This window comes from Macrotis lagotis, chromosome 2 (assembly GCF_037893015.1).
Source record: "Macrotis lagotis isolate mMagLag1 chromosome 2, bilby.v1.9.chrom.fasta, whole genome shotgun sequence".
Taxonomy (NCBI): Eukaryota; Metazoa; Chordata; class Mammalia; order Peramelemorphia; family Peramelidae; genus Macrotis; species Macrotis lagotis.
The window spans coordinates 329,306,494-329,325,229 of NC_133659.1; the positions used below are offsets into that span (position 1 = coordinate 329,306,494).

General features: G+C 42.1%; 1 protein-coding gene across 3 annotated transcripts in view; it reads left to right on the top strand.

Annotated features, from left to right (window-relative positions):
* Window positions 1-18,736, top strand: part of NCF4 (neutrophil cytosolic factor 4) — a 169,622-nt gene that overhangs the window by 141,289 nt on the left and 9,597 nt on the right. For all 3 annotated transcript variants that reach the window (XR_012476308.1, XM_074226839.1, XM_074226841.1), the window contains exons 2-8: window positions 497-581; window positions 1,774-1,927; window positions 3,422-3,492; window positions 8,573-8,700; window positions 12,150-12,207; window positions 13,590-13,688; window positions 15,426-15,559. Coding sequence is in view for 2 of the 3 variants with exons in the window: in XM_074226839.1 (XP_074082940.1) it covers window positions 497-581; window positions 1,774-1,927; window positions 3,422-3,492; window positions 8,573-8,700; window positions 12,150-12,207; window positions 13,590-13,688; window positions 15,426-15,559 (729 nt within the window). In the remaining variant the exon portion in view is untranslated. The remainder of the gene's footprint in view (window positions 1-496; window positions 582-1,773; window positions 1,928-3,421; window positions 3,493-8,572; window positions 8,701-12,149; window positions 12,208-13,589; window positions 13,689-15,425; window positions 15,560-18,736) is intronic.

Consider the following 18,736-nt stretch of genomic DNA (forward strand, 5'->3'; position numbering starts at 1 on the left):
CCCATTCTGAACGCCCTCCCAAGTATGACCTTCCTTGTTCTAAGCCCCTTCTCAACCCTGACCTTCCCCATTCTAAGCTCCCTCCCAGGCCGGACCTTCCCTGTTCTGAGCTTCCTCCCAGCTATGACCTGCCCTATTTCAAGCTCCCTCCCAGCCCTGACCTTCATTTTCTAACATTTTCTGATGGAAGAGCTCTCCCAGTTGTGATGGTCCATGGTTCTAATAAAGTATAGATTCAGGTGAGCATCATCCATTTGACTCCTTCTGGCTCCTGTTGAAGGTAATGGAGCATCTATTGAATCTGTCTATTTGGATGTGAGCTCTCTGTAGGCAGTGATTGTCTTCTTTATTTTTGCATTTCCCACAGCATCTTCACACAGTAGGGGCCCCCATAATGCTTTTTTTTGTGTGAATGTGAGTCTGATTATTTCTGATCCACAGTCAGGGTTCTCTCTGGCCTCCTGAGTCAGATGACCTTTTCCTTTTGTTTCCTCAGTGACTTTGACCAGCTCCCAGATGATGTCCCTGTATCAGCCAACATCGCCGACATCGAAGAGAAAAAGGGTTTTACCAGTCATTTTGTAAGAGAGACCCTCATACACCTGACCCAAGGCAGGGCAAAGAAGGAGGGATGGGGAGTAGCTCCTGGGTCACTGCAGAAGCCCATGGTCCTCCAAAACCCTCTGCTTCCCTTTTCTCAGACTTATTAGATCCTTCCATTTGCCAATGACCCCAACTCAAATGCACTCTCCAGTGCCCTCCCCCTTCCCAGCCTCTCTCATCCTGGAGATGAATGAAGCTAATCAGCAGTCATCAAAGAAAGCTAAGATGTTAACAGTTGATAATGGCTTTCTATATCCTCTCCTTGGAAATCATAGAGGTAGATATACAGGAGAGGGGCTGGCTGGCTGGCTCGTTTAGCCTTATTTTACAGAGAAGGAAATTGAGTCTCAGAGAGGGGCAGTAATGTGCCCAAGGTCACACAGAGAATGGCATAAAGAAAATATGAATTCAGGTTCCCCAACTCTCAGCCCAGTCCTCTCTGTTGCCTTGACTGACAGATCCACAGAAAGTACCTTCTATCTGTGCTTTAAACCATAAATAACTCAGACCTTCAGCGTCTGAACTACTGGAGGACTTCAGATGCAGTAGCAGGTTTAAGGGAGAAGCTATCAGCTAATCAATCAGCTATATTTGGCACTAGGTAAACAAAGACAAAAGAGATATTAGATGTCCTCAGTCTAGCAAAGGAGACATCATGGACATGCATTAGTATATTCAGAATAAATAGATAAAATACAAGTTGGTGGAGGGGAAGGCACTCAGTTTGGGGGAACAAATAGGAAAAGCCTACTGCAAAAGGTGGTGCTAGGGCAAAGGAAACCAGGGATTCAGAAAAGTGAAGTAAAGGGGAAAGGACATTCCAGGAGGGAAAGGAGGAAAACCCGGGCAAGGGTATGGAGATGGGAAATAACATTTTGCATGTAAGGAATACTCCCAAGGACAATTTGTTCCTGTGACTTACAGTGCACTCCCACAGAACCACAGAATCTAGCCATTTATATGAGAGCCTGGGACGGGAAAAGGAACAATGAATTTGGAGTCTCCTTTTTTCCTGTGTGATCTTGGGCAGATTGCTTAACTTCTCTGAACTGTTTTCTTATCTGTAAAATGAAGATGTTGCCCTAGTTTCACCTGAGTTCTCTTTTTAAGTCTATGATCCTCAGATCCTCTCCCATGGCCTCCAACCACTGAACCTTCGTCTTTCCTCAGGTTTTTGTCATTGAGGTGAAGACCAAAGGGGGAGCCAAGTATCTCATTTACCGCCGATACCGCCAATTCTATGCCCTCCAGATCAAACTGGAGGAGAGGTTTGGACCAGAGAGCAAGTCCAGCCCCTTTGCCTGCACCCTCCCTGCATTGCCAGGTAGGCGACTGATGGCTCCCTGTCCTACCCTTGACTTCATCCCTTCCCCTTCCCTCCTGCCCCAGTCTCACTGGTTATTTTAAGGGTAATAGAGGGGTTTGGGGGTGGGGAGGGAACCCTCTCAGGGATGATTCTGTGATTCCCTTAGGCTGGGGAGTCTTATTCTTCAGACTTCTTCCGGCCACCAGAACATTCTGCCTGTAGAACATTAGAAAGTCTGGGAACCTGGGTTCTAGTTCTCTCTAGCTCTACCCAGGACTCTCCTGTGGAATAGCATGAGACATAATCTGTTTGTCTTTTGAGGGCAGAAATGGTGGGGAATGGGGAAGGGAGTTGTAGAATGAAGGAAGTCAGCAAAGAAACACATCCTAATGGTTAGAATTTAAACAGAGGTAGTGAGATCCCCATCACTGAAGGTCTTCAAGTGAGAGCATATAGATGGCTTTCTGGGGCTGCTATCCCAAAGTAGAATGGACTGCCTTGGGATGTAGTGAGTTGCCCTCATTGAACATCTTCAGCAGAGGCTGGTGTCCATTTCTCAGAGACTGTAATTTTGAGGTCCCTTCTAAATCTGAGATTCTGAAATTCTGTGCTTCTGTGATGAACTACTCTGCAATCTTGAGCAAACCACTCTCCTTGTTTGGGCCTGTAAAATGAGCAGATTAAAGTTATCTGGGTCTAAGGGTCTAGAGAAATTGTATTTTCTCTGTCCCTGAATCTTAGACTATTTTTTTAAAATGCTATTGATTCTCTTTAAATTTTTCTTTTAGGTTTTTGCAAGGCAAACAGGGTTAAGTGGCTTGCCCAAGGCCACACAGCTAGGTCATTATTAAGTATCTGAGACTGGATTTGAACCCAGGTACTCCTGACACCAAGGCCAGTGCTTTATCCACTACGCCACCTAGCCGCCCCTCTTTAAATTTTTATTTTATTTTTTTTAAGATTTTTGCAAGGCAATGAGGTTAAGTGGCTTGCCCAAGGCCACACAGCTAGGTCATTATTAAGTGTCTGAAGTCGGGTTTGATCTCAGGTCCTCCTGACTCCAGGGTCGGTGCTTTATCCACTGCGCCACCTAGCTGCCCCTTTTTTTAATTTTGTTTTTGTGAGGCAATGGGATTGTGACTTACCCAAGGTCACATAACTAGCTATTAAGTATCAAGTGTCTTGAACTCAGCTCCTCCTGACTCCAGGATTGACTGCTCCTTATTGAGTCTCTTTTTGTAATATCTCTAAGAGGTCCACTGCCTCAATCCACACAAAATAGATACCACTCTTTAACAAAGAAATATGGATAAAAGAAATCCATACATTTGGCCCTGCCCAATAATGTCCACACCTCTCCACGTCCTCCAGAGCTAAGAGCCACACTCAGTGTTCAGTCTTCTAAAGTAGTCCTTGGTTGCCACAGATTGATCAGAATTCCCAAATCTTAAGATAGAGTTTTCTTTCAACGTTTTGTGGTCTTGGACAACTAATCATTGGTCTCTCCTCCAGCCAAGGTTTACGTTGGCGTGAAGCAGGAAATTGCTGAGAGTCGGATTCCAGCCCTCAACTACTATATGAAGGTACTTCCAGCATCTGGTAAAGGGAAGGTTCAGGACCCACCTTGGCAAGGTGTGCCCCAAGGGGCCGATGGAGACAGCTGCCACAGCCCCATCAATCCTAGGGCCACTCACCTTTCCCCTTGGCACAGAATGAAGGAGTCTCAGTTTTAGCTCTTAGGACCCTGTCTGACCCATCCAAGAGCAGTGAGTATACTGTTAGGAACCCCTTTGGGGTTAATTCTCAAGCAATGCGGATGGAGAGCATCGAATCATCCATGCTATCTTGCTTTTTTTTGTATCAGGGATACTCATTTGCATTCATTTGAGGGAGTAGTGGGGGGGGGAGATGCTTTCATTTATTTTTTTTCAATTCAATAAAAATGTAGAAGTCCTTACTATGAAGCTAGGCTCTGTGCTAAGTTCTGGGGATATAAAAAGAGACAAGAGACAGACCTTGCCCTCAAGGAATTTACAATCCAAGAGGGGACTCCATGAATCAACAAATACGTGCAAGCTACACTCTGTAATGAATAAAGTGGAAATGATTAACAGAGGGTAGACACTGGAATTAAGATGGATTAGGGAAGAATACTTTTACTTCTGATGCCTGCTCTGGCTGCTGAGTGTCTAAGAGGATTGAACACTGGGCGTAGAGGGAAAAGAGGAGAGGACAAATTGATAGTGTTGGAGAAGACCTGGAGATGAGTGGAAAAGAGAGAAGGGTAGGCTTCAAGGACCTTCCCAGCTCTCAATGACAAATCTGTGAAGTAGGTAGAGCTGTTATTAGGAGTATTGACAGTGAAGGAAAATGTAACTGAGGGTGGGGGTGTCAGGCTCCTCTTCAAGGAGGAATTTAGAACTGGAAAGGATCTCAGGGGCCACAAAGTCTAATGTTCTCATTTTTATTTTTGGTTTTTTTGCAAGGCAGTGGGGATAAGTGACTTGCCCAAGGTCATACAGCTAGGTAATTATTAAGTGTTGGAGGCCAAATTTGAGCTCAGGTCCTCCTGACTCCAGGGTCAGTGCTCCATGCTCATTTTATAGGGGAAACTGTGACTTATGGAAATTGCCCAAGGTCACACATAAAATCATAGTTCTAGATCTGAAAGATATTTTATCAACCATTTCTAGTCTAATTCCATCCTTTTATAGATGAAGAAATGACTCAAAGGCTGAAAGAATGACTTGTCCTTGATCCTCCATAGATTTTTCTAGATTTAGATCTAAAGGGGACCCCAGAGGCCCTCTAGTTCATCTCCCTCATTTTATAGATGAGAAAAAGTGAGGTCTAAGAAGGTAAACTGACTTTTCAAAATGCCTTGGGTATTAAACGTCTTCTGGCACCACCATCAATCTTATTTCAGTTGTATCATGGACTGTGTTTCTGACTTCCTAACAGCTCAGAGTGTGATTGTCTATAAGTTGTTTCAGGTTTGGTCAGTTAAATTCAGAGACTTGTCATGAGATTGGCCATGGAGCTAGGGTAGTAGGGGTGGACATTTAGACCATGATAACTTTCAGAGACCAACCACTGGGTAAGTGTTAGACAAGTTATGATCGGAGGCAGAGGAGTGGGTGTCCTTATCCCCCAAATCACAATTCCTGGAAGTATTAAGTAAAATTTTCTTCCAATAAGCCCATTATCATTTTCTGTTATCTGTCAACATAGATGTGATTTTTCTGGTTTCATGTCCCAGGATCATACTGATTAGAACAGTTTGAAGCTTGGGGAAATAATGAAAAAGAAAGAAACCCATGGAGAGATCCAAAGAGACTCTAATCGGCTCCGAACCTGAAGGAGACAGCCCCTCTTCCTACCCCCTCATCACCATAATGAGGATGGTTTCTGATGATTTGCTCAAGGACCCTTCTCCTCTATCAAGAAGGACTGATGGAACCAGTCCTTCCTCTTATCATCTTCCATTTTTCTCCCCTAGTAATGCTGGGGAATGATAGTCTTCTATTTCTGACTCTATACTATTAATGCCAGAAATAACCCCCTGCCTACCTAGTGTTTGGTCATTGACTATTTCCATTCAACTCCCAAGTACTGGTTGAGCATCTATGATCTGCCAGTCCCTGCTCCAGCTGCTATTTCAGGCCCAAAGAATGAACAGAGGATGAACAGAGAATGGTGATAGCTCACTCCCAAGGACCTTGGTATAGGGCTAGTATCTTAGAATGGCAGAGCCAGAGCAATGCAAGGAAACCCGAGGGTTTGAGGTTGAATCCTTGAGGTCATATGAATTTTTGGAACCTCAGTTTTCTCATTTGTAAAATGGGAGGGCCACACAAGTTAGCCTCCAGGCTCCTTTCTAATTCTGGATCTATGAGCCTAGAGAAGGGGGGGGGGGGGATTTGTCCCAAAGTCCTTCAATCAGTCAATTGAAACCTGCCATTTAATATTTATTATAAGCTACTTTTATAACCTACTGTAACTTTGTGTTATGTGTTGGAGATACAAAGAAAAGCAAAAATACAATCCCTGTTCTCAAACACCCAGTCTAACGGGGAAGATAGCATGCCAACATCTAGGTGCAAACGAGGATAAATAGGAGATTATCAGGAAAGATATCAAAAATAAAGAAAAGCAGTCGAATGAGATGAAAGTGCAGAATCTCTGTCTCTTTCTGTTTTTGTTTCTGTTTCTCTCCTGCCTCTGTCTCATCAAAGGATTATAGATTTAAAACTAGAAAGAACCTTAGAGATTTTCTAGTTCAAATCACACGTTTTACAGAGGAGGAAATTAAAGACTGGCGAGGCAAAGGGACTTTCCATATTCATATATGTATCTATATCTATATCTATATCTATCTATCTATCTATCTATCTATCTATCTATCTATCTATGTATAAGAGAATATGTATAAGAGAATATGTATAAGAATATGTATAAGAGAATTCAGAGTCAGAATTTGAATTCAGGTTCCGTGACTCCAAATTGAGAGGCCTTTCCTCAATACTATTCTCTTGTCACTCTGTCATACCACCCCAGCCTTTAACACACTGGACTCCAATGATTGCAGCCCTGATATTCTATGGGCATGGGATTTGGGTTGGATAAACAAGGGGTTCAGGAAGGACTGTTCCCCAGGTCCCAAAGGAAGGTGTGTGAGCTTCAGCAGTGATGGCTTTGCAACTCCAGCAGGGGGCACTGTAACAACAGTGAATGCAAAGCAAATCTGCATAAAGCCCTGAAATGGTAATTTGTCATTAAAATGCATGAATCCAAATACTATAGCCAGGAGGTTAAGCACCAAAAGTTTCAAGTCTATATTAGTGGCTTCCTTGCTTTTTGAGTCACATGACCTTGGACCAATCCTTAGTTTTTCTGGGGATCCCTAGGGGTATTTGCTATTTCTTTTTCAGATGAGGAAACTGAAGCCATCAGGATCAAATGACTCTCACAGTTAGTAAGAATCTGAAGTCAGATTGATTAATTTTTTTTATTTTTATTTTGCATGGCAATGGGGTTAAGTGACTTGCCCAAGGTCACACAGCTAGGTAATTATTAAGTGTCTGAGGATGAGTTTGAACTCAGGTCCTCCTGACTCCAGAGCTAGTCTTTATCCACTGTACCTAGCTTCCCCTGAAGACAGATTTAAACTGGGGAAGATGAGTCTTCCAGATTCTAAACCCAGAGCTCTATTCTCTATGGTGCTACCTAGCTCCCTCATTAATATTATTATTATTATTATTATTATCTCCTTTTTATAGTTGAGGCAACTAAGGCATAAGTTAAGTGACTTGTCCAGGGTCACACAGCTAGTAAGTATCTGACTCCAGTCTGGAACTCTATCCATTGAACCACCTAGCAAGGAATGTTTATGGAAAGTCTCAGGTTGAAGTTTACTAAGATGATGATGATGATGATGATGATGATGATGATGATGATGATGATGATGATACCTAACATTTATATAGCATGGTAAGATTTACAGAGTACCTTATCATCTCATTTGATCCTTACAACTCTATAAGGGAGGTGCTACTATTATTCCCATTTTGCAGTTGAGGAAACTGAGGCAAAAAGATTATGTGACTGGCCCATAGTCATTCAACTAAGAAGTGTCTGAGACTGAATTTGAACTCAAGTCTTCATAATTCTAGGTCCAATGAGTGTTCCATTGATCTAGATTTCCTAGAGACTTTTTCTCATGAATGCTGGCAGATGTCCTGTTTTGCACAACTGATTTGCTTAGGGGCAAGGTATGGAAGAGACAGCCAGTCTTGGAGTCTTAAATAAGTCATATATTATGTGGTCCTCAAAATGTTATTTGATTTCACAGTTCTCTGGGGTGTGCTGATAAATGTTTAACAATCAGATCCCCAATTTGCCCCCCAAATGTACTGTAGGAAATATTGAAGTATGTCTCCTTTCACTCTAATAAATTTAATGTGCAAGTCATGTTATTATATATATATATATGTATATATATGGTTCTCATCTTAATATTGAACTAATAGCATTTTCTCCATCATTTTCTTGTCTAGACTTATAAACAAAATAATAAATGAAGCCCTGATTTGTAGCAGTGTTAGTGGATTCTGAGGGATAAATGGTCACACTGAAAATTTACCTTTCCTGAACCAATGTGGGTCATCTCCAGCACACTTCTATGGGATTCCCTGACTTTTGTCCAGGACTTGACCGAGTTATGGTTTGTCATTGATGGAGATTGTCTCCATGGAAGACCCCAACAGACCTAATCACCTGGACCACCCCCCTACCCCAAACAAAGCACTAGATCATAGATTTGGACCTATAGGAGACTGATCCTTTTTTTTAGAGCTGAGGAAGGGAAGAGTCAATTTGAATTTAGGTCTTTGGATTCCTATTGGAGTATTTTTCTCACTATTAATGCGGACCTCTTTCATCTCTACTGTGATTTTCTCTCTGCCTTTCAAAGTTGACATCGCCATTTTGTATAATGTCTATCATTCAATGTATTAACCACTTAATCCCTTTATTAGGGGAAGAAAGATCAGGGTAATAAGGATGGAGACATTTCAAGGGGATTGTTTGGGGCTCTGGATCCTCTGTTTGCAAGTTGATTTCTCTGTCTTCCTGTAATATAACCTTTTCCTTTTCCAAACCTAGAAGCTTCTCAGTCTGCCTCCTTGGGTACTGATGGATGAAGATGTTCGGATCTTTTTCTACCAGTCTTCCTATGATTCTGAGCAAATCCCCCAGGCATTAAGAAGGCTTCGCCCTCGGACCCGAAAAATGTGAGTGACCAGCCCCACTTAGCTCCAACTCCTTATGTCAGACTGGGTCACTGAGGAGATAGAAAAGATTCTCATTGCCAACATTAGAATCATGTCAGAAGAGTCCTATTATAGCATCATCCCCTTGGGTAAGCCCTTGCTGCCTGTTGTTTATCCTTCATTCTCAAAGAGGACCAATGACATCACACATTCTGTGGTTGGGACATGGTGAGGTCTGTCCCATGTACACCACATCACTTTTGGAGCAGGATCTTGGCCCTTTTTCATGCTATGGGGAACATGCAGTGTAGAAATTTGTCTCTTTGATAATAATAATAATGGCTATTATTTATACAGTGCTCTAAGGTTTGTAAACATTTCACAAATATTTTCTCATTTTATCTTCATAACAACCCTGGAGACAGGTAATGTTGTCATATCTATTTTAGAGAGGAGGAAACTTAGAAAGAGAAAATAAGACTTACCTAGGGTCATACAGCTTTGTGTCTGAAGCCAAATTGCTGAAAATTTAATGAACCTGTCCTGTGTCAGAAGGGGACCTTTCTGACTGAACTACTAGTGGTTCTCAGACATTTTGGCTACAGGACTCCTTTACATAATTAAAAATTATTGAGACCCTCAAAGAGATTTGTTGATGTGGATTATAACCATTGATATTTACTCTATTAGAGATTTTAAAATGATAACATTTTAAAACATTTATTGATTTATTTAAATATTAATAAATCCATTTTATGTTAGCATAACATTTAATGCTAAATAACTATATTTTCTCAAACAAAAACTTAGCAAGCTGAAGGTCATTGTTTTACATTTTTGGGGCAAATCTCTTTAATATCTAACTTAATAGAAAACAGATGAATTCTCATAATTGCTTTTGTATTCAATCTATTTTGTTTTGGTTGAAGTACAGGAAGAAAATCTGTACTCATACCAACATGTTCATGGAAGAGGAAAAAAGTCTTTTAATAAGTAAATTACTTAGTTGTATTGTAAAACTAATTTTGATCAGGAGAACATCCTGAAAGGGCCTAGGAAACCCCCAAGGATCTGTGGCCCATGCTAGACTGTGGTAGTCTTTAATTAATACCCTTGCATAGAATAATGAATAAAGGCATTGTGTCTAGAGGGAGGGGCTGGGTCACATTGCCATCCGCTACCCCAGCCAGGAAACATCTGGAGTAGTGTGTGTGCAATCCTGGGGAACATTTTTTTGGGAAGGAAAGTGACAAGTAGGCACACATCCAGAAGAGTATGATGAAGATGGTGAGAGGAACTGAAAATGATGATATCAGAGAATGGCTGAAGGAAATTGGAATAATAAGAAGAAAAAGTTTTGTGTGATTTAGAACAAAAGAGGTTCTTGAGAGTTAGCCCAATCCTCTTATTTTACAGGTGAAAACTCAGGGCCCAGAGAGACCTGATGACTTTCTTAGAATCACACAGAGAGTTCTAGATCAAATGTAGATCTCCAAGAGGAGACTGGGTGCCTATGTGATGGAAAGCTTGCAAGAGGATTTCTGGGACAGGATGGGCAGGAACAGGAGGTGTGGGATGAATGCTGTAGCAGATGAGAAGCTGGGCCCTCCAGGACTGATGGGCACAGGTGGGTGGTGCAATGAAGAGGCCAGCAATTGGAGTAGGAGGACATTGGTAGAGCCCATCATTGTTACTTACTGCCTATGTGACTTTGGGAAAGTCACCACTTACCCTCTCTTGGCCTCAGTTTTCTCATCTGTCAAATGGAGAGGTTAGAATAGGCAGTCTCCAAAGTTCCTCTCAGTTCTAAATCCTTGTTTCCTTTGAATCTTCCCAGAAGACCCATTCTTCTTTTGGACAGCTTTGCTTGGAAATTTTAAGTTTAAATTTTCTTCCTCACTCTCTTCACTCATAGCTTCTTACTCTACTTTGTGAGAAAAAAAAAGGAGTGAGCATTTATTAAGCATTGTGCATTACAATTATTATCTCATGTGAGCCTCATAACATATATATGTGCACATGTGTTATACGTGTGTATGTGTCTATACATGTAAACCCATCTTAGAATATAAGTTCCCCTCAGTTCTGGGTCCTAATTTCCTATGATCCTCCTTTCCCATTTTACAGATAAAGAAAGTAAGACAACAAATGACTTGCCCAAGGTCACACAGCTAGTAAGTGTTTGAGATTGGATATGAACTCCAGGCTCAACACTTCCCCCCCTCCCCAGTCACCCAACAAAATAAGTCTAATTCCTTTTCATCATGACCTCTCTTCAAAAAATAAAGACACGGGGGCAGCTAGGTGGTGTAGTGGATAAAGCACCCGCCTTGGAGTCAGGAGTACCTGGGTTCAAATCCAGTCTCAGACACTTAATAATTACCTAGCTGTGTGGCCTTGGGCAAGCCACTTAACCCCATTTGCCTTGCAAAAAACCTAAAAAAAAATCATATTCAAAAAATAAAGACAACTATCTGTTATGTCTGCCCATACAATCTTCTCTTCTCCTCTCCTCTCCTCTTCTCTTCTCTTCTCTTCTCTAGGTTAAACAATCTCCCATTTGTCCAACTAGACCTCATTTGACATGGTCTCCAATTTATCTTTCAGTCAGCAAGCATTTATTAAGTAACTACTACATGCCAGACATTGTGTTAGATACTGAGGATATAAAGACAAAAGTGAAAATTTTCTGTCCATAAGGAACATATATTCTAAGACAGGGATGACATGGACACATATAGGCACATACATGTGTGTATGAACATTGTGTGTTTATGTGCCTGCATGGATATACACATATATGTTGATCACCAGGCATTTATGAAACCCTCACTATGTCCCATTCACCACCACCACAAAGACAGTCCCTGCCCTCAAGGTACTTACATTCTAAATGAGGAAGGCAATAAGTATATGGTAATAGGTATATGGAGAGCTGATACATGGTGATTTTTTTTGCATGGGAGTTTGGTCCCCTCTTCACCCTCTTCACCCTCTTCTAGATGGATTCCTACTTGCCCACATCTTTTCTAAATCATGATACCTACAATTAAGGTCCTTTCCAGTTACAAATCCAACTATGATAGAGATTGGGGCAGGAGGAATTCAATGATGAAAAGTACTTCCATTCTATTTTGCCTGTAATTGATCCAGTTCTCCAATCACAAGGGAGAGATCAGTTATCCATTCTCCAATTTCAGGTTCCTTTCCAGGTCCCATTCTGGAGAGTCAGTTCATCTCTGTTTTTTGTCATTCAATAATCATTCATTAAGTATGGAGCACTGTGGTAAGGGTTAGTGATAGAAAAAATAGCTTAAAAAAAGACAGTCTCTCTGCTCAAAGAGCTCCCATTCAAATAAATGGAAATGGAGGAAGCATCTCCATGGGAGAGGAATAGCTCTGTGGGTTTGTACCTACCATAGACCCTGAGAAATGAAAATGTGTGTTGAATCCCTATTTTCTCTTTGTAGCAAGAACACCTCTTCTCCAGCTTCAGGTTTTGACCGTCTGGGTGCCCCATGTGCTGAGGTAGGTGTGCTCTGAGGCCTTCATACCCTCACCTATAAGACTTCTACACCTCTACCATGGAGAGTGACTTCTCAGCAAATCTGTCTTTCCAAGGTCACTTGTTCCTGGTTGCCTCCTGTGCTCTGGTACTGCTTCCTCATGTGGGAGTGTGGATGTGTTAGGGGAGGGACTTGGGGACCATCGATTGTTAGGCAGCACAGTATGGGAAGAACTGCATCTGAAGTCAAATAAGATGAGTTTGAAATCTGCCTCTGACACCAGTTAGAAGTGAAATAGAGAGCAAGTCACCCATACTCTCAGAGCCTCAGCTGACTCATTTGTAAAATAGGAACCTTCCTCATAGAGTTGTTAGTCATTCTAGCTGACATTTCTATGGCCATTTAAAGTTTGTGTAGCACTTTGCCTTCGGTAACTTATCTGATCTTCTCAATCCAGCAAACTGCTTAACTGGAAAATGACGGGGTTGGACTACATGGTCCCTGAGGTCCCTTCCAGCTCCAAATCTATGAGTCTATCAACTGTGTTTCAGATACTACAGTAATGAGGATCAAATGAGATAATGTACATAAAGCTATGTGGGTCTTCGGATAGAGCACTGGGTCTGGAGTCACAAAAACCTGAGTCCATAGCTAGTCTCAGATACCAGCTGTGTGACCCTGGGCAAGCTATTTAATCTTGATTGCCTCAGTTTCTTCGTATGTAAAATGAGTTGGAGAAGGAAATGACAAACCACTTCAATATCTTTGCCAAGAAAACTCTCAATGGGGGTCACAAAGAGGCAGGTGCAATTGAACAACAATGACAGAATCCTTAGAGTGCTATGAAATTTATTAAGCAAATGCTTGATAAGAGATTGGTTTGTTGTTGGGCAGATGACATGTAGGATTGTAGCTGCTGTGCTCAGCTGACCTAATCCAACTTCTGACTTCACAAATGAGGAAATGGAGGCTCAGAGAGAATGAGTGACTAGAACAAGTTCATAGCTAATAAGTGGCCAAGGCAGAATTTGAACTCATTTCTTCAGGTTCAGTAGACATTCCGCTATGTCAAGATGGTTTCTTGGTACAGCTGAGTAATCGAATCTGGCCATATCCCTGTTACCACTTCTGGACTCCAAGATCACCAGATTAGTTTTTATGATTGAGGGTAGGCTTTCTTAGGGACCAGGTGAAATCAGATGATCAAGAGATGATTTCTTACTTATGCAATGTTGAATCCAAATTCAATAACTAAACCTTTTCACTATTCCCCAGCATTAGCCATTTTTTTTAGTTCACAGCATTTATATTTTCCTCAGAAATTCCCCTTCCCCCACTTTTCAAAAAAATTATATGGGAATATACTTTTGCATATTAATCCTAGTTGCCTTCATTCCTTCTTAGGCATTGTTCGATTTTACTGGAAACAGCAATCTAGAGTTAACATTCAAGGCCAAAGACGTGATTTTCCTGTTGAGCCGAGTCAACAAGGAATGGCTGGAGGTAAGATGACCTTTCGGTGACAATTTGACAGTGAATCGAGGAAAAGAAAGTAAGAAATAAGTGGAGATGGTAAAGTGACTCAAAACCATGTTCCATGAGGATACCTTTAGAGACTTGAGGGGCCTTGATGAATTTTTTTGTTTGTTCATTTGTTTTTGTAAGACAGTTAAGTGACTTGTCCAAGGTCACACAGTTAGGTAATTATTGAGTGTCTGAGGTCACATTTGAACTCAGGTCCTCATGACTGCAGGACTGGTGCTCTATCCACTGTGCCACTCAACTGCCCCTGGGGCCTTGATTGTTGACTGATGGACCGACATTATTGTTAACTCTTAGGGAGCAGAGATTGTTCTGCCCTTTGTTACTTTAGTTGCAGGCAACCAATAGACATTTGATGATTGACTGATTGAGCTTCAAAGATCTGTAGGATAATCATGTGGGAAAGAGACTGGATCACTTTGAGATGCCTCAGAAAGTGAACTTGGTTTACATTTTATGTCAACTTAGCCATGTTCTTTCCTGTTAGTAGTCTGTAAATCCCTTGATGGCAGAAACTGATCCATTCTTCTTTGTTTTCTAGCTGCCTAGCTCAGAACTTTGTGTTTGAATTCGCTCAAGTAAGGAGTAGCATTTGGGAGCTCCAGTGGGGTCCCCCCTCTTCCCCCTCCCCCCGACATGCATGCATATCTTTGGATCTGCACACCTGAGATTTAATTATCCAATCAATCGATAACATTTGTGGGGAAAAATACCCAACACAATACTTATAGAAATGCTTTCCCCCCTCCACTTCTCTCCCAATCAATAGATCAATCAATAGAAATATATTATGCTTACTCTGCATTAGATACTGTCCTTGGTGCTGAAGAAATAATGACAAAGAATGAAGGGAGCTCCCTGTTCTCAAGAAACTTACATTCTACTAAGACTGAGAAGGGAAGAAACAGTGTGATCTATTCTGTGAAACATTTTATTTCAAGTAAAACTTTTCTGAGTCTATAATATATTGCATTTCAATTCAAAACATGATGAAAAGTGCCTTGTAAACTTAAGATCCTACATAAATGCGAGCTTAAAAAGATGCTAGAGCAGGAGGTCTTCACCTAGGGAGCCTGGAACTTGTTTTGAGATAACTAGATGGTGCAGTGCTGAATCTGGAGTCAGGAAAATTGGAATTGAAATCTGACCAAGGGTAATACAGGTCATAAAATCACAGAGTCACGAATCTAGAGATTTAAGGGACCTCCAAAACCATCCGATTCTATTACCTCATTTTACAAATGAAGAGACTAGGGCTCAGAGAAATGAAGGCATAACAGGAATTAAATGGCAAAGGTAGAATTTGAAACTGGATCCAAAGACTACAAGTTCCTTATTCTTTTCCTCTTACCACAATAATTATTTTAAAAAAAAAAGACTAACAGGCTGGTAGGGATGAGGGTGAACTGGTAAAAGAGACATTGGCTAAAACAAAAACTCCCATTTTTAATAGGATTTTGAGGTTTTTCAAATACTTTCTGAACAGCATTGTGAGGTAGGGAGGGTACACACACACACACACACACACACACATACACACACACATATTACAGAAGAGAAAAGTGAACTTCTGAGAGGTCAGATGATTTGGTCATGATCACACACTTATCAAGTGCCTGAATCCAAACCTTAACTCAATTACTCTTACCAAACCAGTATGTTGCCTCTAAAGGTTCCATACTCTCTTTATCTTTCTAGGGCACTACCCATGGGACCACAGGGATCTTCCCAGTCTCCTTTGTGAAGATCATCAAGGATTTCCCAGAAGAGGAGGATAATGTCACAAATTGGCTGCGATGCTACTATTATGAAGACACAGTGTGCACCATCAGGTATTGAGGTTCAGGAACTGGGGTCCATGGCTTTCCCTTCCTGCTCCCAACTCCCCCTTATGATATGAGGGATCTACTCTGCCATCACCTCACCTGGGCCCTGAGAAATCAGAGCTTTTTTCTGACCCACTTTTTCCATTCTCTCAAAGGCAATGATGGGGTAACTCAGAGCTTGGAGGTAATGCCAAAGGCAATATGATGGGTTTGGCTCTGAAGAAGGTGCACAAACTCTACTGTATTCAATGACCACAGATAGTAACCCTGATCTCAGCTAGCCCTGTGGCTAATAAGAGGCATGGCAGGAGTGTGCAGATGATTCTATGGGTCACTTTTCTCCTGCTAGACATACAATTCAAAGTATGGGGTCTATGGTGAGTGTCATTGTCTCCACTCAAGACAGAACTAACTTGCTCTGGTAATTGGGGAAATACCTAAATAATCCTCACTTGGGATAGAGGAGATGAGACTCCAGATTGGATAACATTCTGAATTACTACCAGATTCAATTATCTAAGGGACTGGCCCGAATGCAAGATTTACTGATCAGATACTCCAAAGTCATGGTAATTTGGCTAGTGGAATGCTTTGCAATCACTCAACCAATAGACATTATTTGGTAGGAAGAGCACTGATCTTGGAGTTAGAAAGATCTGGGTTTAAATTCTGGCTCAGTTCTCACTAGGCGGATGACCCTGAGTAAATCATTTCACTTTTATCAGCCTCAGTGTCCTCATCAGCAACATGGGGATAATAATAAAAGCTACTTTACAGGTTTTTATCAGGATCAAATGAGATACCAAACATAAACTGTTTCCCAAACCCTGATACTATAAATAAATGCTAGCTCTTTGTAAATTGACTGTATTGACTAAGTGCCAATCACACTTGGGAAACAAGGAGGTTGCTGATTTGGATGCTGGAGGGGAGATCATTTTACATTTTGAAGTGTCACAGAATTAGAGAAGGGGTTGGGGTTGGAGAGAGGGATTGCCATCAAGGTGCTGAATTCCTCAAGAAGGGAGGGAGAGGGACCTGGAAATACTAGTTGTACATAAGGGATATGGATAACAAAAAAGGAAAGGTGATTACTGCTCAGTAACAGTGGGGTCTGGGAAGGTCTGGAAATGGCAATGGGGAAGAAGGAGCTTTTCAGTGGGAAAGAGCACTGTGCTAGATGCTGATTATACAAAGGCAAAGAAAAAGGAGCTTATACTGCAGCTGAGGGAAATGGCAAGTAGAAGTCAAATGGAGGCAAGGTACTTTGAGTGCAGTAAGGCACCAGCAGAGGGGGTGGAGTCAGGAAAGCTTCTTGTAGAAAATGGTGTGTTAAGTGAACCTTGAAGAAAACTTGTATCATTGTCGTAGGGACCTCAGAATGTCCTCATTTTACAGTTGAGGAAATTAAGGAATAAAAACAAGATCTTATGAGTAGAAATAATGAGTAGAAATACCAATCCAAATTTACAAAGTATATCAAGGTTTGCAAGGTGATTTACATTATCTCATTCATGTGATCCTTAGAACAACCCATTTTACAGTTGAGGAAAGCAAAGTTGATGCAGGGCAAGTGACTTGCCTGGAATCACACACCTTTTCTGAGTTGTGAAGTAGGAATTGAACTCAGGACTTTATAACTCCAAGGAAGGTGGGAGAGTACCTTCTGAACCACTTGATACATAGGTGAGAATTAGACTCACATCTTATGATTCCAAGGTCAAGGTTTTTTCCCCATACCATGATGCCTCTAGATATTTCCTTTTTGAGGTTTTTGCAAGGCAATGGGCTTAAGTGGCTTGCCCAAGGCCACACAGCTAGGGAATTACTAAGTCTCTGAGACCAGATTTGAACCCTGGTACTCCTGACTCCAGGGCTGGTGCTTTATCCACTGCACCACCTAGCTGCCCCCCCCCTCCAGATATTCTTTCTTAACAAAGGCTTTTTGAGATGAATATTAGGAAACCAAAGTGTAGAGTAAGCACTTAGTCTTACTCAATAAAATCGACTTCCTGGAAATTACGGTCTTCTTGTTTTGGAGGTTCACATGCCCCTCTCTGTGCTATGCCATAAATAGAAGAGTCTTCTATTACCTTCTGCTGACTTAGTGCTGAATTATACATTCAGTCTTTGAGCAAAGGATAATAATGTTACTCTTGGAGATTAAAACTTATTCTAAGAGTGATTGATACTATTTGCCAAAAGAATATTAGCTCTGAGGTCCTTCTGAATTGAGAAGGGTGATTCTATTGTCATCAGTGAAGATCCAGCTGAGCATATGAGAAGGAGTCAATATGGTGTTACCATATGTAGTCACCATATTCCTATGTCATCCAAATTCCCAACCTGAGAGTTGGACGAGATTTCAGCAACGAATTAGCTCAACTCAACTCTAACAAATTTTTACATTGCCATCTAGCCTCTGTTTGAAGAATTCCTGTGGGGGGCAGAGCCAAGATGGCGACAAGTAGGGATCCAGTCTTAGGAGCTCTCTGATAAAATTCATCAGCTAAGGACTCTAACTAAACTTTTGAGAGACAGAACCCACAAAGGGACCCAATGAGGCAGTTCTCCTACTCAAGGTAACCTGGAAAAGAGCAGAAAGGCTCTGCTCCCCGGGGTGGGAGAGGCGGCCCACCAGAGGGGTGGCCCACCAGAGCCAAAGAACCTCAGCCTCTCGGAGGCAGCCCCAGGGTGCTGGGAGCCACGGCTCACAGCAGCGGGGGAGTCTCCAGAGCTGCACCCTGGGGAGCACCAGGCACAAAGTGGGGGAACAGCGGGGGACCTCTGCCAGAGCAAGCATGTGGAGCCCAGCCCTCAGGGCACACAGCAAGCAGCTTGGTTTTTCCAAAGCTCAGACCAGGAAACAGAAGCAGGTGGAGCCCGTAAGCAGGAGCCCCCAGGGCATGAGCCCATTGAGCTGAGGGAGGGGAGTGAAGAGAGACTGTGAGCTCGGTCCTCTGCCCCTGGAACAGGACTCTGGGGCTTTGACCACATTCAGATCCTGATCCCAGTCTAGGCCCCCCTATATAACAGCAGCCCCCCCCCCCCACCTCAGCCCTGTGGCAGAGGGAGGTGCTTATGGTCATTCACAGACCAGGAGGGAGGATAGAACCTCACACACTGAGACCCTTGTGGGAGTGTCCCAAAAGCTCAGGAAGCACCCCCAAAACAGGCTTAGGC